The 21977-nt window shown below is 35.7% G+C and overlaps 2 protein-coding genes across 2 annotated transcripts in view; both read left to right on the top strand.

Annotated features, from left to right (window-relative positions):
- Positions 1–456: 456 nt before the first annotated feature.
- On the top strand, positions 457–7866 carry LOC132113637 (glycerophosphoinositol inositolphosphodiesterase GDPD2-like). Its single transcript, XM_059521498.1, has 14 exons — positions 457–758; positions 1483–1586; positions 1711–1804; positions 1916–1975; positions 2397–2495; positions 2774–2867; positions 3395–3534; positions 4401–4483; positions 4601–4760; positions 5199–5420; positions 5933–6081; positions 6597–6744; positions 6904–6986; positions 7619–7866. Exons 1-14 carry the CDS (start codon positions 681–683, stop codon positions 7680–7682), a joined length of 1578 nt encoding a protein of 525 aa, XP_059377481.1. The 5' UTR covers positions 457–680; the 3' UTR covers positions 7683–7866.
- Positions 7867–9619: 1753 nt separating this feature from the next.
- Positions 9620–21977, top strand: part of LOC132113635 (disks large homolog 3-like) — a 107861-nt gene continuing 95503 nt past the window's right edge. Inside the window, exons 1-4 of the mRNA XM_059521491.1 lie at positions 9620–9800; positions 10768–10899; positions 16400–16485; positions 19801–19911. Coding sequence (XP_059377474.1) covers positions 9785–9800; positions 10768–10899; positions 16400–16485; positions 19801–19911 — 345 coding nt within the window. The 5' untranslated portion in view covers positions 9620–9784. The remainder of the gene's footprint in view (positions 9801–10767; positions 10900–16399; positions 16486–19800; positions 19912–21977) is intronic.

Here is a 21977-nt window from a genome sequence, read left to right as displayed (position 1 = left end):
AACAACAATTATCTTCCACATGAAGAAAGTCTTAACATTGCAGATTATATTTCATGTTCTGCACAACCTGTCAAAACAATGGCAAGGCCTTTCACTGGCTCAGAATAAGCTTTAATTTCATGTCAGTTGTTCATATGTTCATATAATTTGTTGCCATCAGGCAATGTTTGATTATAGGATGTAGAAAAACAGGTTATATTTTAATTCATATTTATCATTTACAAAACATTAGCAGTTAAGCGGAGTTGGGAAATAAAAGGACAGAATGTTCTTAGAAGAGTGATTGATATGAGATCTTTCCCACAGGTTGTCTTGTAGTTTTCTGCTCCAGGGCTTTTGAAAGCAAAGACGCTCCTCCATAATTAAATGTAACCTTTCCGTACCTGCTGTGTCATGTGACTGGAGTCACATCGTTTATACTTTCTCTCTCTCTCTCACCCTAATTCAAAGACTTTTAATGAATTAAACCATGCATTGTGAGTTCAGTTCTGTTTTGAGCTAAGAACAGGTTTCCTTGCATAATCACCATCTTTTGTATTCTCTTCCCTCCTACTAGTTTCAGGTGTGAAGTGAGTCATTCTATATCAAACACCTGCAGTATAAAGTTAACCACTACATACCAGACGAGACCCCTATTCTTCTGCATACATTCAGCTGGCATCATTAAATGTGGAAAAAACATGATGCTCTCAATCTCCCGAACCTGCCTCAGAGGAATCTACAGCTGTCACTGGACCAGTCCAAAAGGAGACCGAAACGTGAGATTTTGGTCTTTACATTTTGCATTTATAATCACATTTTTCCATATAGGAAAATGACGTTGAACATCAATATTGTACGCATTATCTCTTAGTATCTGCAGACAGAGTTTTCACTTTTTTTATTAGTTTGACACAATCAGTTGAGAGAGGCGGAATAATATACCATGTATAATGAATGTAGAAAAGAATCAAAGAAAACTGTTGTCATTGAATGCCTCCTTAATGAACTATTATCATGTAAATGCTCTTCCCTTTTAAATGAGTACAAAGCTTATGTATAGCAGAAAAGTAGGTTAATTAGTATCCTGAATACAAAAGCAAGGCTTTGAATTCTTTTTATTTGTGTCAGAAACAATTACCGCTGCATTCAGATTTTGTAAACCCTGTGTGAAACTTTTAATAATTATAGTAACCACTCAGATTGGAGATTGGCCCCACTTTTGAATATTCCGATCAATAAGCGAAACTCGACATGAGAAGGCATGTCGTCGTCTCCACCCAACACCCCAACCCCCGGGCACCTATTTGTGGTTAACCTATGACTTTAAATCATCACACGCACACAGGTGGAGCACTGAGGGAAAGTTATAAATAAACTTTTTCTTCTTTTAACGGCTCATGCATTTGTTGGTTTCTGCAAAAATGACAAAGAGAAGACCTACTGTAACTGAAAAAGAAAAGAGATGTTTGAAGTGTGCATTCTTGCTTTGTTTATAAATAGAGGCCTTGCTGCTGGCTCTCCTTTCTGTCTTTTGTGTCCATACTTGCCCTGAGTTGGATGTACGTCTGTTATATTGCCTTCAACGACCACAATGATGTAAACTGGTGAGCACATAAACACAATTACATGCATGATAATTATGACCACACTGTAAATCCATTGGCACAGTGTTTCCATGTAATACCTGGTTGTGTCGTTCTTCCATATTGCTTCATTTTCCTCCTGCAGTCAAGCCTTCAAAGCATTAAAAAAATGGGTGAACTGGTACATGATAGTGATGATCGTTTCTGCCGTGCTGGCCACATACTGCCTCCTTCTACTGGTAAGAAGAGAGCATGTGATCCAGATTGCTCAGCTGATAGCATGTTTGTGTATGGTTGTATGGCTGGTAGCATGTAATGGCTGTACCAATGAGATAATTATATTATTTCAGGTATTTGGGTTGCTACACTTAGCAATCAGAGAGCCCTTGGATTTACACTGGCTGCATAAGGTACTCTTTACCCTTCCAACTTTAAGTGGCATTGAGACTTTTTTTTTATTAATTCATTTAAAAAAAATTATGAATTTTTGCTACTACTTAAATGCCTTATATGTATGGATAATTTTATGTATAGCAGTGGTACGTTATATAAAAATTTTTTTATACGTTTTATATACATTTTACATTTATTCCAAAATAATAACTCATAAGGCAGTAACAATTTAAGCAATATATTTTATTTGTGAACTTAACTTGTAAATGTAAGGATCCATAAAAAGTGGACTATAAAATTAGCTTTAAAAAGACCTCAGTGCTCATAGTTGAGGAAACGGTCTAATATTTGTTACCTTTAAAACTTTAACAACAATTTATTGAATTTTTAGTTAATGAATGATCTCGGTATGTTAATAATTCTCTGTTCTCTGTTCAGGTGTTTCTGTTTTTGGGTCTGCTCACTGTTACTTTAGGCACTGCTGGATTTTGTATAAAATGGATAGAGGAATGGCAAACTATCTATATGTCATTTCAGGTAAGAAGCCGAAACCAGCCTTCAACCATTCATCATTTCAGTACTGGTACATTGTCTGTTTTTTGTCTTTGCAGCTGGTTCTCATTGTATTTCCTGTTCACTTATCTAGTCTAAATGGCAGTGTGATATTTTACACCAATAGCTAGCATATCCCTCAGCATAATGTTATATTATATTGTATTTATCTCAAAAATATCACTCAGTTGTCCACATCTCCAGTTACACCACTATTGTTGTACTGTACAATAAATTAAATTCCCCTCTTTGGTTTCCCATAGGCTACTGCTCCTTTCCTGCAGCTGGGTGCTGTGGTGGCTTTGACCTTGATCAGCTGGCTGGTGTTCCAGAGTTATCATACAGCTCAAACAGCTGGTCAGTGCCTCCAAAACAGCTTATAGTAGCTTAAAGTTGAACATTTTCTAACTGCACATTATTACATTGCTATTCACCCATCTTGGCCATTCAAAATTGATTTCAATTAAATCATTTTAGAATTTGACTTGTGCATTATCTTAAAGGTTACGCTAAGAATTACAGTGTACAAAACATTCAGCTTATTACAGAAATATTATATTATAATATTACTTTATAATCTATCAATACTCTTAAAAAAAGTCAGCATTTTTCACAGATCTTCCCTGTTGTGATGTAAATATGAGTGAAACAAATTTTCAAATGAGAAAAACTGCTGGTTGGGACTTGATTTTGTTTGTCAGGAACTGATCAGATCACAATTAATGTTTTTACTGAGAATGTACTTTACAACTTTACTATTACCAGTCTATGTAAATGTGAAAGTTAGCACCAGTGATGCCTTTTAATCATGCTTTATTTCTACAATAATGTCAGTGTTTGTACTGAGTGTCTGGGTATTTTTCTTTATGTCTTTGTCTATGTAGCTTGTAAGGTTTTTATAATGATGACCTTCCTGGTAGTGTCCGCTGCTGTGTTCCTGTGTCCTCTTGCAATCTGCTCTCCATGCATTACCAGTAATCTTCCCCCAAAACCTGCCCTCGTTGGACATCGCGGTGCTCCGATGGTAAGTGTTAATGCCTGAGTTGTAACTTTCCTTTTGACATTCCTTCCCTTTGTTAAAAACTGTTTACACTGGCGTGCCCATCAAAATCTGGTTTTTACTGTTTGTTCATGTCATTGCTGAACTGCCTGAGGATTTTAACATTATTTTATTAGAGTAAATTTGACGTGCCACAAGATGAATCATCTGCTATAGCTTCTGAATCCGATGATTATAGCAGGTTGTAAGCCATCAATTTGGGGGAATGTAATTCATTAGCATTTTATTCTGCTCTGATTTTTCAAACATTAGCATTTTAGAGATCCAATAATCACAGTGAAAACATTTACAGTCCTTACAAAACAAGTAGCCCCCATCCAGAAATACCATTTGAATAACTGACTATCTACAATTCATAACCTGTTAAATTCCAACGGCAGGGAGGGTGGAGTGACATTTGAAGCTCTGTATGTTTGATCTCCCAGCGCTCACCAGGAGACTCAAGGTTAACTGAATAAAAACAGAGGCGTGTGAAGAACACAGATGTTATAGCTTTTGAATTTTTTTTTTTATTCACAACCAGTATTGTATAAAACGCTATACAAATAAAGGTGACTTGACTTTAAATAGGATATGGAAACCTGAACATTTATGTGGTACAATAATCATCTTTTGGCAGTGCCCCCCCTCCCCATTTTAAAGCCGTTTTTCCACTGTGGTAACAAGCCCAGAACATGTAATTAAGAACACATGTCATTAAATAAGTAAAACAAAGAAATCATATGCTGTGATAGCACAGAAAATCACCACTTTTATCTTATTTTGTGTACATACTATGGATTAAATCATGTATATAATTGTTTTCTAATATATGGTAATTATGTATTTAGCTGGCCCCAGAGAACACTATGATGTCCTTCAGGAAGAGTATGGAGTGTGGTGTTGTGGCATTTGAAACAGATGTGCAACTCAGGTAACGGATTATGCCGAAACACTAAACAAATAATTATATTTGTGTATGAGAGAGAGAGAGAGTGTGTATGTGTGAGACACATGTATATAATAATCCTCTTGTCTATAATTTTTCCAGTAAGGACATGAAGCCTTTTCTTATGCATGATGATGGTCCAAGTTTTCTGCAACGAACAACTGATGTGAAGGAGACATTTCTAGGTCGAGATGCCGACATGCACGCTAACTTCACTTTGCAAGAGTTACAGACTTTAAATGCAGGCGAATGGTTTATAAGGGTAAGGACAAATAAATATTTTTGGGATTTTATTTGTAATTATTTATTGATTTCATTATAGTTTATTAAATTAAAGTTTTCCATTCTCTATAGTTTATATAGTCCAACAAATCTGATGCATTTTGATACAATTTCTGTAATACAACAATAGAACAGAACTAGAAATGTTAAACGCACTGAAATTTAAAACAATAATAATATATTATAATACATTACATTATAGTATATTATATATTTGTAACATCTGTCATTTATTTGACAGTAATTCCTTTTATGCAACAGTACAATAGAAATACAAATGTAAAATACATTGTCATTTACCAATTGGCAATAACACTTCCACTTTGAATTTGATGTTCAGATGTTCTTAGTCCATCAGCAAGTTGATGTCAAAATGACAGATTTGTTTAAAATGAGATCTTTTGATTTTCAAATACAGACAGATCCATTCAAGTCAGTTTCATCGCTCTCAAAGGAAGACAAGAGGGAGGCTAACAACCAGACAGTACCTTCTCTTTCTGAGCTCTTAGTCATGGCCAAAAAGCATAATGTCTCTCTCATATTTGATCTAAAAAATGAGAAACACTCGACAGGATTCCACAACAGTGACTCCTACTACACTGCTGAAACGATAACAAATTCAAGCATCTCACCGGACAAGGTAATATTGTTAGACGCTAGGATCCAAAAGTCTTTCAATTTAATAGAATTACATTTTCAGAAGTTTCTTAGTATGCCACTTTTTAATTTTTTCTTTGTTTTAAATGTCAGAATCCTAGTGCTATTATTTAGTTTTTAGCAGTGTTATTTTAGTATTATTTACTAATATATAATATATGTATCTAAATATTATAATATTCATTTTTATTTTGAATGGGCTTTTTTATATTTTCCGTTTTCATTTGATTTCAGTTTAGCATGTTTTATGTACATTCACTTTTATAATTATTAATATTATTATTAATATTGTTTTTTAAATATTTCTACTTACCTTTTTTGTTTCATTATTACATTTTTGTTAATGTTTTTTGAGTTAAATGTTACAATGTTATATGCTCTAGAAAAAAAATGCTTTTCTTAATGTTAGATTTATAAAAATCTTAACCCAAAATTCATGCTTGCATTTTTTTTTGCATCATTAAATATAATTTTAATATTGTGCATCACTTTCAGATATGGTGGCTTCCTCCAGAATATAGACGCAATGTAAGAAAATTTTCACCAGGCTTCAAGCAGGTGTATAATAATGCACAAGAAATGTATGCGGATGGTGGAAGCTTCCTGAACATGAAATATAGCTCTCTAAGCACACATGAAATAAGGTAAGTGTAGGAGGATTAGTGCATTTTATCTGACATGCAGAGACATGATGCTGCTGTTATTAATGTTGGTATGATCTTCCAATCTTGGGGAATGTTCTCACAGGGTTCTGTTTTCTTACAAAGATAACAAATGCTATGAAAAATGATGTGCTGATCTGTAGCTTAAACTTAAACCAATGTATCTTTTAATGATTATAGTAGCAGGAATGCTGAGTGACCAAAATTCAACACGCGTTGATTGATGAAACCTTTTCCAGACACTATTGTGTCCGGTTGGGTGCACCTGTCATTTTATAAGTTTACCTGACAGCAAAGATGAAGAAAGAATAGAATTAAACAAGAAAATCTTGACTGATGAATAAGTCTGCATGTTAAAACGGTCCTGCCACTCCTGTCTTTTATGCAAAGAAAACTGGCTTGTTGCGACCTGTCTAAAAGTTGCTGATTAGGAGCCAAAAACAAGTAAACAGAAGGAAGATTTGAGTTTGTTTTTTATTTTTTATTTCACTGGACAGTGAGCTGCGGAATAATAATGTGTCCGTGAATCTGTGGATTGTGAATGAGCGCTGGCTCTTCTCATTACTGTGGTGCTCCGGGGCCAGTTCGGTGACTACCAATGCTTGTCACATCCTCAAAAGCATGTCTAAGCCTGACTGGCAACTGGTATGTAAAGATGAAAAGAAATTTTTTAACCTATCCATGTCTGTTCTGCCATAAATGAGATGTTTTCCATTTCTAATTCACTTGGACTTGTCTGAATATATAACTCCTCTGGAATCCTTTGTGTGTTTGTGTATCTGTGTTTGCACGTAACAATGAAAGGAGCCTAATATGTACAAGGGAATATGGATCTCTGTTGACATGATATCATTGCTGTTGATGTTTGTCCTGTTTCTTTGGCAAAGGTAAGGAATGAAACTCAGCACATACTGTATAATGATGTTAAATTGATTAAATGCATTTTTTAATGTAAATTTGTAGTGGGTAGATTATAATGGCTCTAAAAGTTTTACTTGTATTTTGTAATTTTTCTAATATGAACAGTTTTTAACTGAATCTCTCTTTCTAACTTTCCCATTGATAATGCATTTATATAATGCATAAAAAATGTATTATGAAACCAGATTATTTTATAGATGATTATAGTTTATTATAAAATTGAATGTTGATTAAATTGCATGCTTGAGGGGACAATTTATTGTTAATATAAATCTTCATTTATTATATACTATAAATGGTAGGCTAAGTACAATTTATTTAAGCAAGCTGTTGTTAACAATTTTAAAGGTCATCAAACTGAAAACATTTCAACAAAATTCATACGGCCACACAAAATCCCAAAAAATCCAATCCAAGTTTTGAATTGTTGATCGTGGTTTTATTTATTTATTTATTTCAGGACCTATAGATTTAAGACAGATGACATGAATTCTGAATTTAGTAAAAGTAGTCAAAAGTGCCACTAATTTAAGAGCCACTCAGATAATGTTAATGGAGTGAGATTATAATGGACATTTTTGTCTTTGTTTGTGAACAGGAGGAGAAAGCATGTTTTTCATCAAAACACAAGGGAGAGAAGTGTCCCCCTGCTTTCTCTCTGAATGATGCCATCTTTATCATGAGAGGACATTTCCTTGTTTCACTTTGTTTCACCTGGTTTCACTCAACAAAATCATGTGATATTTAATGTCATGCAGTAAATTCACATTTGTGCTTTTAGTGTAGACTGCATATACAAGACAATGTTTGATATGAGAATCTAAAGATTTGATATCATTTTTGCAGTGCTGCCACCTCTTGACAAACCTATGTCATTTCAGCCATTTGTCATGCAACACCAACCATAACTGTACATTTTCATTTAAATGACAGTACTTTTTATAGAGGTTGTTTACTTATGTGACACTTTGTAAGACATTTTTGTAAGAAAGACTTTAAAATGATGGACACACTTTAAGTGTCTGCTATGCACTACATTTAATTTAATCATTTGATACAATACACATTGTGTTTGTGTAGTTACATCTACTGTGTAAATGGACTATTGACCTTACTGCTTAACCCACCTGTAAACCTAACTATACCCCAAACCCATCCTGAACCTTAACTCTATGCAGTGTCATTAGAAGAAAAAGTGTTTTGCAATAGCATAAAGTCATGTAGTCAGACGACACCTATAAAGTTGGATCAAATGTTTATATAGATATGTTAATATATTTTTTAGTGTTTTTTTTTTTTTATTATAGATTTTATATATATATCGGTAAATGGGCATTCAAGACAAATTCAGAAAAAGTTTTAAATTTGTATTGTATTGTGTACATTTCGAAATTTCTATAAAGACATCTATGAAAATGTATACAAAATTATTTGGAAAGAACTGGTTTATAAACGTTAGAGATGGGAGGCATTTTTAATCTGTTGTACAATTAAGATGGCTGTGATTAATTATGATGTCCAACTAACATAATTTAATCCTGATGTAATAATTTGTGATGTATTATTAATTTTCACCACTTTTACCATCTTTTAAATAACCATTAGGGAGATTTTAGATGTTGTTTTGCTTCTTAAAGTGCCCGTTTATACCCATTATACCATCCATACATTTAGGACTGGAGGAGCCAAATATAATATTTCAAGAATCAATCACTGAAAAACCCATATTTATACAACAATTACTTTGTTCAAGCAATTAACAATTACTGTACAATTATTATAGATATTACATACAGACCTGAATATGTGAATGAAATAACCGGTATAAACAGACACTTTGAGCAACTAAACAACTAAAGGCTCCCTATTGGCTATTTGTAAAAGATTGTAAAAAGTTGTCAAATTATAGTATTTCCTACATTTTTATACTACTACTATCTGGCAAATTTGTTGTGTTAGTTTGGTTTAATAAACTTTTCCATCTTTTCCTTTGGTTGCGTCTCTCTAAAAACTGTAGTCTTGAGCACAAGTGCACCCTTATTAATTATTAGTTATAAGTTGTTATTATTATTAATACACATTGAATGTGAGACTTACAGTTCACTCTTTCTCCAGTAGGTGGCACGCGACGCTAATTTGAATAATAGTTTCCATGGTCGAACTTGCATCACCCGTTTAAAGCAATCAGGGTTTTCCGATAGACCGACGAAATAGAATTCGGGTAACTTCTATTTATTGTGATAAACTGCAGTGCAAACCATTATTTTCTTTCCTCCCTTCTTTGCTAGCCACGAGCTAATACATTACATATGATTAGCGTTCGCCGTAATACAATAAAGCTGTATGTATTCCCCCATGAAGACAAGCTCATTAAAAAGCTCTGTTATCATTTATCCACAATTCACTAGTGTATTAAAGTTTGAGTAAGACCCTGTTACTGCAGACCGCCCTCCAGTTTCACTTGTTTCCCCTCAGAACTTCCCAATGCTGGAGCCGAAGGCAGATAACTGCGCTTCACTCTCACTGTTTCCACAACAAACATCTGCTGCCAACTGGAGTAACACTATTCCCGTCTTTAATACTAGAACTTCCCAAAAGAAACAAATTCGTCACTAATGTGGAAAAACTACTGTAAAACAGTAAATAGTCTGGTCGGAGAAAGTGACTTGACCCAACAGGGATTTTAAAGCGTTTTTTATTTGGGGAACTATTCGAAAGTTTTACACTGGATTCACAGGATCAGTTTTCTAACAGCCTTCGCATCATGGTACATAAATATGGTAAGTTCAGTTAAAACGGTCAACTTCAGTCGTTATGAGAAGGCGATATAGTCTACTATTATCAAGATTTGGCGGTGATTTCATTGTTTTTAGTACTAGCCTATTAAACGTCTCCGTTTCGATATGTGCATTTTCAAGGAGGGATTTCTCGGAAACACCATGAGAAACGGGATGAATGAGTCTGAAGTGAGATTCTTTCACTTTTAATAAAACCGATACTCTTTACAAAAGCTCAATTAATGTCAATGTAGCATAAGCGAAATCCTGAACCTGTTTATCCCATCAAGCTGTGATGTTTTTGAACCATCATTTAATTAATGGACAGCACAAGCACTCTTTTCATTTAAAACTTTTAACAACAAATTTCTAAATAAACCTCACACATATTGTTACTGGTGTTGTATTGTTTATTGGTTACAACAGATGCATTTGCAAATTCATAGTTAATAAGATTAACTAAACCTGTAGTTAGCCTACTCTTCTAGAACACCTGTGTGAAATTGAAGGGCGCTGATATCATGACCAGCTACGTGTGATGATACTACAATACAAAACTGTAGCATAATTTGTTACCTGATGCATTTTAAATGTGGCCTGAGTGTCTAAATATTTTTTCGGCCACTGTATGGTGGCTTTTATTCCACAAGAGTATCCCACAAAACAACACATAGGCTACCACACAAGACTAAATCATTAATTTATTTTTTTTCTGCTTGTTTAAAGGCTGTTGTTAGACAGTCCTGGTTGAGTTGAACACCTGGCTACACACCCTTTTGAGGGGTTCTTGTAATTATAGGCAAGTAATGTCCGATTTCAAGTGTCTAGCACGGTGCAAAGCCTTTTCAGAATTAGTCATCTAAAAATGTCTTCAGACTGTCACAAGGAGAGTGTAGGTAATGGAGGAAAGGCTTTAAAACGAGTAGGAGTTGTACTGAAATAGAAATGATTGTCTTCTATTTTATTTCAGACACTAAAAGAGCAGTTGGGCTACTGAAACAGTACCAGGCAAGTCTGACCAGCCCAGAAGAGCAGGCCCTGAAGACCAGCGTGGAAAAGGTCTCTTCCATCTTTGGCAGTCACCTTTTTCAGGCTCTGCTGGGTGAGGTTTGTTTCTGTGTAAACAGGCTCTCAAAACAAATAATGATTAACTGTCTTTATTTAGGACCGTGCCACTTGATTTCAGTATGTTCTATATTAAGCAAAATGTTCTGAGAAGCAGTGTTCCAGTTTGTTCAGCTTTACTAAACACTGCTGTTATTTTTCTAAATGGTACAATTTGTTTTGTGTACATGGACCAGCTACCTAAATGCCCTGCTTTACATTAACAATGGCTTTAGGTTATAATAGTTTCATCTAATAAACTAACATTACTGACTCTACCTTACAAATTAAATGCAACTTTCTGTGAGTTTTACGAGTTACTTATTTTGTCCAATAGAAAACTGACCCATTGGAACTTGCTCATCTATTACACTCATCTATTGGATTAAGCCACATGAATAGGTTCTTTCTTTCAGAATAATAACAATGTTTGTCCGTTTTTAACCCTCTGGGCTTCTTCGCCCGAAAACGGGCGAAAACTTGAACGTTTTGAAATGTTTAATTTTTTTGCTTCATCGGATGGGGATGAAACTTGGTGACTTTTGTTGTATTACCTATATGAACACATAAAAAAATCAAGGAGATGATTCTGATATGTTAAAGGGTCGTAAAAAAAAAAGTCACACTTAGCTTCCTCCCGCCCGAAAACGGGCGACATAGGAAATGAATGGGAAATACGAAAAAAATAGGAAAACTCAGAGAAACTTTTGGTGGTACAAGCTACAGATCAGCAACTGTGCTGAAAAAAAGTGTACAACAATGAAGGGGTGACACTCTAGAACATCAAGAGTGCAAATAAGACCCCCCCCCACACACACACCCACGCACACAAACACACACACACACACACATACACAGATAAACTGGCGACTGCGACCGCACATTTGTAGAATATTCCACATAAAATCAATAAATGAAAAAAAAAAACTTGCTCAAATGCACACACACACACACACACACACACACACACACACACACACACACACACACACACACACACACACACACACACACACACACACACACACAGAGAGAGAGAGAGAGAGAGAGAGAGAGAAAGAGAGAGACTGGTAAGACTGCAACAGCAAATTTTGAGAATATGCGAAAATAAATAAATAAAAAATACAAAAAGAGACTCCGCTCAAATGCAACACACACACACACACACACACACACACACACACACACATTCACTCACACACACACACACACACACACACAGATTCACTCACACACACACACACACACACACACACACACACACACACACACACACACACACACACACACACACACATTGTGTTCCCTTTCTAACCAAATGCTATAGTTTGATTGTAATCATAATGCAAAACCTGATACTTATCTAAACATTTTTGTTAAGAAAATAAAGTAATCATCTTTTAGAATATCTAAATGTATATCTAAATAAAAAAAAAACGAATAAGATAGAGAAATCATGTCTAAAACAACAAAAGGAATCAAAAAGCCTTTCTATATAGGATATATAGAAAGCTATAGGCAGCCTACAGGCTGGTACAGGACATTACACAAAAGTGGCTATTTTCTAAAGCCACTAGATGAAGTTCTTCTCCTGGAACATTTTTTTTTTAGGCTGGCACTCTATTTTGATGTGAAATGCTGCATTTATTTATTTTTTTTTTTTAAATAAATATAAAATAAAAAATGATATATTAATTCTAATGGAAAAAATTGCTCATAAAATAATATAATTAATGCAAAGTATCATAAAAAATTCTAAAAATTCTAAATAATAATCAGAAAACATTATAGAACAAAAATATATTTGATTGGTTATCCTGGGAAAAAGTAAAGTACAATTTTAAGTCTTCGCCCGTTTTCGGGCGGGAGGAAGCTAAGTGTGACCCATTTACGAAGAAGCCCAGAGGGATTAAAATGAAATCTTACTAAAAAATGGGTCCTCGCTGCTGTCTCTGATGGCTTGATCTTTTGTGTGGATTTGAGACTTATATATCAAGTATCAAGTCTGCTTTATTGTCAGTTCTTCCACATGTACAGTACATACATACAGAGAATCGAAATTGCGTTACTCTCAGACCCCCGGTGCATACAATATATTATCAGTAGAGCCTAAAAATCTAGATCAAATATAAAATGTAGATACAACTATACAATAAGGAAATGTAAAAAAGAAATATAATAAAATTAAAAATAAAGTTAAATAAAGCAGGGCAAGGCAAATGGCAGATAGAATGTTTTCCAAAGTTTGTGCCACTGTTCTCAAGTTTCATTATGAGTCAGACACTCACAGCCCCAGCTGATTTATCAGTACTGTGGATGTGCCCTGTCACATTTTAATGATGTCTCACAACAGCCAAAATAAGAAAACACAATAGATATCACTGCCCATGCCAGATGCCTGAAAAAAAATGATCTCTTACCTTATTTTTAGTTTTTGTCCTGTAAAGGAAACAAATTAGTCCAAACTTTGTGATTTAGGGCTAAAGGGTATTATCATTTTCTAAAAGAAATAGGCTATTGCTTCTGCTGCTGACATTTAGGTATATGTACTTTTCTGTGCCTCTAATAAAGGCTACTACAGCAGGCCAAACAGATATTGCAAATACTCTCATTTATCAGACTTTGAATCAATCATGAGAGTCTCAGCTCGAAACTGGCATAGCACAGTAAGTGGATTAAGATTCCACACATTCCAGAAAGAGGGATCGGGTTAGCGGGTATGTGGGATGACATGTAGGTAGATTGATAAACAAACAGTTCTTGGCCACAGTGAAGTACTCCCATCTGACCTAGAGTATCCCTTTGTGCAGGACGGCCCATTTTCTCTCTCAGGTACAGAGGAGAGGGGTCATGTGAGGTTGAGCTGAGAGCAACATGTGGTTTCAATCATCTCTCCAGCCTCTTGGGTGTTAGCCAGAGTTAAAAAATTGAATACAATATGAATTCTAGCAAGATTGAGGATGTATTGTGAGATGTAAAATGTTTAATATTTATATAATTTTTATATTGAACTATTATAGTATTATATTGTATGATATTACATTATATTTCGATTTGTATTAGAATTTAATATAGCTTTTGATATTGACTAAATATCATGCACTTATACATGATGTTTAATACTCTGTCATTAATCTCATTCACATAATTGAAGTGTTCTTAGACTCTTAAGTTGAATGCCCTTTGTTTAATTTGGCATCAAAGAAAAAGTGATCATCAAATATATTGGGGACACAACGAGGCTTGCAACAATTCAGTGCTGTGATGCACTGTGGGAGGGAGGAAGATTTGACCGTGGGCTTGTTTGGTTGTCTGTATGATTGCACAATTTCAAACCAAGGTTTTCCTAACTGCACACTCATCCCTTTGTTTCCAAACACACAAACAGACTAGGAATCACACAGGTTTTGTGCCTAAATATGACCCAATATCAAGGGAGGGCTATTTCATTGCTGAGGAAAAAACACAGGCCATAATTCCTCAGTTTTTCTTTTTGTCATCGTGTTTTAGTTCCTCTGACACAGTTTTCAGATACTATAGCAAGTCAGTCTACTTTACTTTCACCTTACCTCAAATGCTTCCTTTTTTAAAGCTAAAAATTGATAGCTTGAATGCACTGTAAGTCGCTTTGGATAAAAGCATCTGCTAAATGCATACATTTAATTTTTAATTTTTATCACCAAGGCTGCATTTATTTAATCAAAAATACAACTAAAGCTGTCATTTAAAAAAAAAGAATAAAAACAGTTGCTTAATATTTCGAAAGATCAGTATTTATTTTAAATATATCTTTTGTAACATTACAAATGACTGTACTGCCATGTTTGGTCAGTTTAATTTATCCTTGCAGAATAATAATAAAAAAAATGTTACTGCCCCTAAATATTTGAAAAGCTTTTAAACAAAATGTCTACAAATATTTATACAAATGTATACAAATATTTAAAACATTTGAAAATGTTATAGCTGGGTCACATAGTTTTAAAAGGTACCCAGAACGGAAAAGGGAATTATACTGAATTTCACAGGAATTTCACATGTAGCTTGTATTGTTAAATATTTTATCAATTAAGTATAATTTACCATATAATATGAATGACTGTTTTAAGCTATAAAATATAGTTTAGAATCATTATATGTGGGAAACTGATTCAGTATGGTTTTTAACATACCAGCCGAGTGTTAAAACACAGTTTTTAACAGATCAAATATATGTGAATTTAATATTGACATTGAAATGAGGTGAACCTATGAAGAGGAGACCAAGTGTGTAAAAATTATTCTGTGGAGAGGACTGTGAATTTGTTCAGTGGCCAGGAATTCATGTGGTCTTTTAGGATTTACTTGGCTCTGGGAACATTGTGTTGAAATGCTTTTTTGAAGGAAAAAAAGTATCATTTCACCAGGACTTTGTCTGAAATAATAAATGTGTCTGTATATCAAAGTTTTGAAGCGTGTTTTGCAGAACCAGGTTTTGTCTTTTTTTCTTTCTTTTTTTTGTGCACACGCAATCTGCTACATCATGACAGTAGCCCTAGATATGAATAATCATTGATGTTGCCTGCTATGTTTGAATAATGCATTTGAGGGGAAAGGTCTCTTAGATGAAGACATAATTCATATTCAAAGACATTCAGGACAGCTTTACTAAATGAGGAGATGTTTCTGTCTGACACACTTCTACATTTCCATTCATCCCACAGCTGCATGTTTTATAATCATGCACTATTTACTGGAAGACTCTACATTTTAGTTTACTTTCCTCATCGCTTTCTTTCTTTTCTCTTTCTCATCTAGCTTTGACCAGCTAGGCGATGAAACCGCTTCCCACATACTGTTCTCCTCCCACTCACACAGGCTCACACAGACACAGCCATGATGAGTCACATAGTCCCATTCTTCTACTGTCTTTCCCGCTGCACCCCAGTGGGACTCCATTACTGCCCCTAACAGTCCCCACACATACACATACACCGCCTGCATGCACCGCCAGTCCGAGTTCACTGCTTGTCTCTCCAAAAAAAAAAAAGAGTTGCTTTTTTCTCAAGCTCTTTCTTCTTCCATCTTAAAAATGACTTGCGTGTACTTCCATTTCTTTTTTTCTTCTTTTTTTCAGTCTTTGTGTCCCTTTGTGGCTCAATACATATTCTCAAAAGCATATGGCTTTCTTCTGTGAAACACAAAATGAGAAATGTATAGAATGTTCAAGCTGCTCTTTACCATAAAAGGCAAATTGTGTAAAAAAGCATTGTATAAAGCGAGTAAAAAAACATTGTAAATGGGAAACTTTATTTTTGGGTGAAATAATCCTTTAGGATAAATATTGTAATGTCAGCCTCAATATATATTGTATATTATACATTTTGTATTTTATATAAATATTTTTATTTGTTTTTAATCTAAAAATGTAACAGAGGTATTACATATTTCTGCATAAATACCTGCATGCATGATTTAATTAGATTCCCTCAATGACATCGCTATTCCGTTATTCTCAGATATTCAGGAATGCTACGAGATTACCCTGCAAATGAATGCAGCACAAAATGGAGTTAAAGACAGCAGCTCTGTGGACACATGGGAGGTAAGAGTTTCAGAGAAAGGGCAGCTTTATTTTATTACGTCATTATTTGCTCACCCTCATGTCTTCCAAACCCTTATATCTTTATTATCTCACATAAATCTGACTGATCTGGTTCTCAAGTTTAGCTCACTGACAGTTGAAGCAGTTAACAGCTCATAGAGGAGAAGATTATCAGTGAATCTCGTAAATTTGACCTGTTATTCACACAAAGCTGACATATAGTCCATAGTTTATGATACATTTGTAGTGCATTTATATCAATCCCTAGTACTTTACTCTGTTCCTTATAACAGAAATGAACACAGACAAAGTGAACATAGGGGAGGGAAGTTTACAAAGAAGTGCTGGACAAAAATAAAAAAAGGGAAAGAATGAAAGAGATAGTGTGTGGAAGTTACAGACACTACAGAACATTATTCATATCTAGAAAGCACTGCAGTGATAACACCAAGTGCTCCTCGGTGGGCTGTGTGATGATGTCACCAGGACCTTTCGTTACAAGTGTCTGCAATCACGTGTTTATGCAAAGTATTTATAGGGAGAGTACAGAAAATAACCTCAGCCTCTGCCTGGGTTCTGTTAAAAGCAACTGCAGTGAGAGAGGATCACTCTGTGGTCTCTCTAAGGGTTCACACAAACATACACTCGGGTTTTGTCTAAAATAGTCTCTGTTCATCCAGTAAAGGAGCACCCTGTGACTGAAGTTTTTAAAAGATTATAGAATGACGTTTCCAATATTCTCAATGGCCATCCAAAAATTCAATGGGGAGTTATGTGGCATTATTAAATTATTTTTTGTTGTAGCAAACAGCTTTAAACTCAGTTCACTCCATCTCTTACTACACCAAACATCAAGAATACTTATTTAAACTGTTTTTTATTTTCATTCACTTTTTTCCAACAAGGAATAAAGCAATTTCCTACAGCTTCTTATAATGTGTGTGTTTTTTTTTGTGATTGTTCATAGAAAATCCGGTTAAAATTCTTATCAATACATCCAAAATAAAATTGTATATCTTGTAATAACTGAAAACACTGCACAACAATCATGTAATGGCAATGTGTTTTTAAGACCCATGAACTAGAATGTGCCATAAAGATGTCAGTAATCACAAGATTGCACTGGATGGATTGGTTAATAATACAGATGATAGTGATGTAAGTGGGTTATCCACTATTTATTTATTTTTTATTTTTTGCTTGGCTAAAGGATGATTTTACTGAAAAGCTAGACTTTTAGTTAATCAACACACACACACACACACACACACACACACATATATATATATATATATATATATATATAAGCAAATATTTTATTTATATTTATTATTAGTAATAGAAAGGCAAACATAATACTTTCTCATTAATGTCAGCATTCCGAATCAAGATGTCATCTAAAGTATAAGCATGTTTGTTTAATGACAGTTATTTTTTTAATTCATTTTCAAATTATTTTTAAAAAATTATTATTATTGGACTTCGGGCACCCTGCTCTTTATTCGCATTCGCTGTCAAACAAAAAACAAAAAACAATATTGGTCTACCACTAAGCAAAACACATTAATTAATGAAAAAAAAGAGGAGCGGATATTTGGACAATCTCTGTGAGCATGATCAACCCCATTTCAAATCCCCAAATTGCATTTTCCAGAAGCATCACCTTATTGTGACACATTCCACAAAAATACTGCAGGGGTCACTATGTGATGTGTGGTGGAGATGGTCACGGGCCTCAGTTTGAGTATGTCCAGGCACAGCCCTGTTCTCTGGTTCTCTGAGAGCGAGCGAGTTAGGATCTGAGTGAATGTCCAGCGCAGGCTTCATTAGCATTCATAGAGTGCGGCCACCTGAGAGACGTTAAATGAAATGAGTCTGCAAATCCCCGATTTGGTGCAGAAGGAAGGAAAAAAAGACTGGAATAATTTACAGAATAATCATTACAAAGCCTTTGTGTTAAACAGCAAGGGGCAGTGGGTCTTTCCTTTTGTGTTTATATTAGCTACAGTTACAGTCAGTAATATAACAGTGTTATGTAATTTGGTATCAGTTTTATATCAGGGAACGTTGGCTAACATGTTTATTTAAATGTTTCAAGCTGTACATAATCCAGCCTCAGTATATACAGCGAGCAGTTGTCATGTGTCAGCAGTGATTCAGTGGGACTGGACACCAGCAGCGCCTCTATGTTCCTCTCTGGGTTTGAGACTGCAGCAATCTTGCATGTTCTCAGCTGCGGTGTCCATCTCATAGCTGATAATATGATGGCAAACCTCGGGCTTGGCAGCAACTATTTTTCATTTCAGTTCATGGTGGTCCAATGGAGGCAGTGATAAAAATGGTAAATTTGCATTGTGTTTTATTAAATGTTTTTTTTTTTTTTTTTTTTAGATAGTAGATGTGACTTTATTTGTGCTTTTATTTGCATCAGCGTAAATGGGTTTGGCTTGGCCTAATGCTGTAAACCTGCATGCCTCTGTGTGTATGAACACACATGGTTATGAGAGTAGGACAGATTCTAAAAGAACTAGAATTCTAGAGTTGAGTTTGTAACTGTTTGGGAAGGGAAAGTGAGAGAGCCTTTGTTCCATCTGCTGTCATGGCCTTTTCCAAAGGCTGCCCTCTGCTGCCTGTGGCCTGTGAGTGCGGGATATGCTATGATAAACAGGCAAGAACTAATCTAATCAAGTTCTGGCCCTGGTTGTGCATCTTTCGGTCTAAAATGCTATATATGAAAATGTTGCCAGATTTAGAGAGATTTTATAGATGTGGATAGTGGTCAGTAGTTGTGTTTTAATGGTCATGTTTGTTTCAGAATGCTTGCTGGCACTAGTTCTCTCTCTCTTTTTTTTCTATACAGATTTCTGTCCATCCAGACCATCTTGCAAATGGTGCAATTTACCTCTCTGCACTACTTTCCATTCACATAACAAATGACCCTTAGTGCTCGTGCTGGAATATTCCACAGCCCCTGAGCAGTCATTCAGTTGTTCACAATGATAATTGTTTTCCTGTGGCTCTTCATAGTCAGTTGTGTAAAAACAAAGTTTCACTTTTGTCTGTTTTGCCAGATTTAGTTAAATAAATTAATACAAAAAATATGTATTGGATCAGGTCATCCAAGTTATTTACTATAATTAATTATTAGATTGTATTCTGTTTTTGCTGATTTCATGTTGTTTATGCTATGTCTTCAGCACTCACTGATAAGTTCAATCCCTGATATTGAATATTTGGTTGCATCAATTTAAGGGCTTTTTTTGTGTGTGTATCTATGCAATCCACTGACTGATCCTGTGTGATTTGTCCTTGCAGACCTCGGGTGAAGAGGTTGTGTCACGTGTGTGTGTGACCAGCAGGAGGAGCTCTCAGAAGGTGGAGAGAGTGGCTGGAATAGTAAGCCGCTCACATATAGAGACACCTAAGGTTAGTGGCTGCTAAAACACCGAAAAGGGTTTATAATGTATAACACCTTCAGAATGGTGCTTTTGAATGTTGCATGTGATATTTCCTGACATAGGGATTTGTTCATACTTTAATGTCTGTTTCATCTCAGTGTCGGTGCTCAATAGTTCACAGTTAAGGACGGGCTGATGGTCTAGGATCAGTGTGAGAGAGTGTTTCAGCCTCCACATCTCTATATCTTTCAGTGTCTTTTGCGTGAGTGCTGCATTTTTAGTTGTCTGAAATAAAATAAAGTGCATTGTTGTACACAGCGCAACAAATCAGTATCAAAACAGTTTAATGAATGTGCAACATTTTTATGATAATGCGTAAAGACTAATTCTAGGCTTAATTCTCTTATGGGCTGTTTACACAGAACTAGATTTTGTTAAATGTTGACACAGGGCTGAATGGAAGGAAAAAAGTTCTAGTTTTTAGAATGCTGTATCATATGCAATATGCCTTAAACAACAAACATGGCCATCTAGTGTATGTTTACGTGGGGAAACTATGGAAAAGCAATGCAGTGGAATGCAAAAACATTTTGTGCATGGCCTATGTGTATGTTTTTGTTTTTATATGTTTTTCATGATACATATTCATATTAGTGAATACATATGGATGGTTGAAGCTAGGCTGCAGTGTAGCTGAAACAGGAAGAAATATGCCACGATGCCACTGTAATCACCCAGTCTTTCAGTAATACTCTGAGCGAAGGCACAACAGTAAGGTCCTACTATATCATGGCAGCTCTCATTTTCACATCCTCCCAATCACAGCACCCCCAGTGGCATGTGGCGGCACAGTGCCTGCGGGTGCTGGCGTTTCAGATGAGCGTGAGGGATGGGGGCGTGAGGATGAGATGGCAGCATGGGTGTGGTCTCGGGTCCTGGCTGAAGAGCATGGGACCACCGCGTTAAGAACAGAGGGCCTCTATTGTCTTCATTAAAGTGCAGGCTCTTTGCAAGGCAGCAGCGTTCTGTTGACAGCAGGGCTGGCTGATGCTGTGCTGAACGTGGTGTCGTGTCTTCCACACATTACGAGGGGTTTGAGGTGGAAGGGACGGATGAAGAGAAAGCTGCTGAGGGAACACGAGTGGGGGAGGATGGGGGAGCGAGGCGAGGCGAGGGCCGGTGCAGTACAACGCAGTTAGAGCTGGAACGGACACCTAGAGCTCAGCCTTTCGCATGTTGCCATGGAAACCAAATTCCTCCCCCTACTTGCGTCCCTACAGACTGGCAGCCTCTCTCGCTCCTGCTCTCTCTGTCGCTGTTTTCCTGTCTCTGTTGCATCTTTTTGCATCTCTCATATGCGTTCTGCCACATAACATGGCAAAAATGTGTGCGTTGCTTGCGACAGGGTGTTTATGTGACGCTTGAGATGGATGAATGTGGGATCATGCAGAATCACCAATCCGAAATATGCATTTGGCAACACAAAGGAATCTCTCTCCGCATTCAGAACCCTCTCTATGATCAGGATTTCTCATTCTCATCAGCAAACATTTTGAGTTACCCCACCTCCCCTCCCCCAGAGTCATTTTCAGTACAGTCATATCTTTCTTATTGTTGTATTTCCACTTTACTAGATTTTACTTTAGCTCTTTTATGTTTATCCTTCTCTCCAGGCCCATGCACGATTCTTTTAGTCATCCCTCTTCTCAACACCTACAGCACCTCACCATGTACACACTACAGCTAAATATGGAGGTCACTCCTGTTCTGAGAGCTTAATCCTGTTTTGTACACATTCAGCTTGCTTAGGTGAATGACAACCACAGTGTATGACCAAATTCACTTTGAACAAAGTAGTAAGACACAAACTGAACAACGAGTGAAGAATTTAAAGACACATCAGAGCCCTAAATATAGTTCACACACAGCTTGGTTAAACTAAATTGGAATCCACACCCTGCGAAATTTAGATTTTTGTGGAATATATTTTGATATAATGAAAAAAAACTGTACTTCTTTGCAGGGTTGCACAATTTGGCCCAAAATTTGTGAGATGTTAATGTGACTATAAAATACTACTGCTATTACTAACAA

Source organism: Carassius carassius, chromosome 33, assembly GCF_963082965.1.
Source record: "Carassius carassius chromosome 33, fCarCar2.1, whole genome shotgun sequence".
Lineage (NCBI taxonomy): Eukaryota > Metazoa > Chordata > Actinopteri > Cypriniformes > Cyprinidae > Carassius > Carassius carassius.
This window is presented reverse-complemented; position numbering and strand designations above follow the sequence as displayed.

Bases quoted from the DNA above. Each gene is read 5' to 3' on its own strand.
- LOC132113637 (XM_059521498.1), top strand. From the start codon at position 681: ATGATGCTCTCAATCTCCCGAACCTGCCTCAGAGGAATCTACAGCTGT. The intron at 2,496-2,773 runs GTAAGAAGCCGA...GGTTTCCCATAG, and splicing joins CTATCTATATGTCATTTCAG to GCTACTGCTCCTTTCCTGCA. The intron at 2,868-3,394 runs GTCAGTGCCTCC...TTGTCTATGTAG, and splicing joins TCATACAGCTCAAACAGCTG to CTTGTAAGGTTTTTATAATG.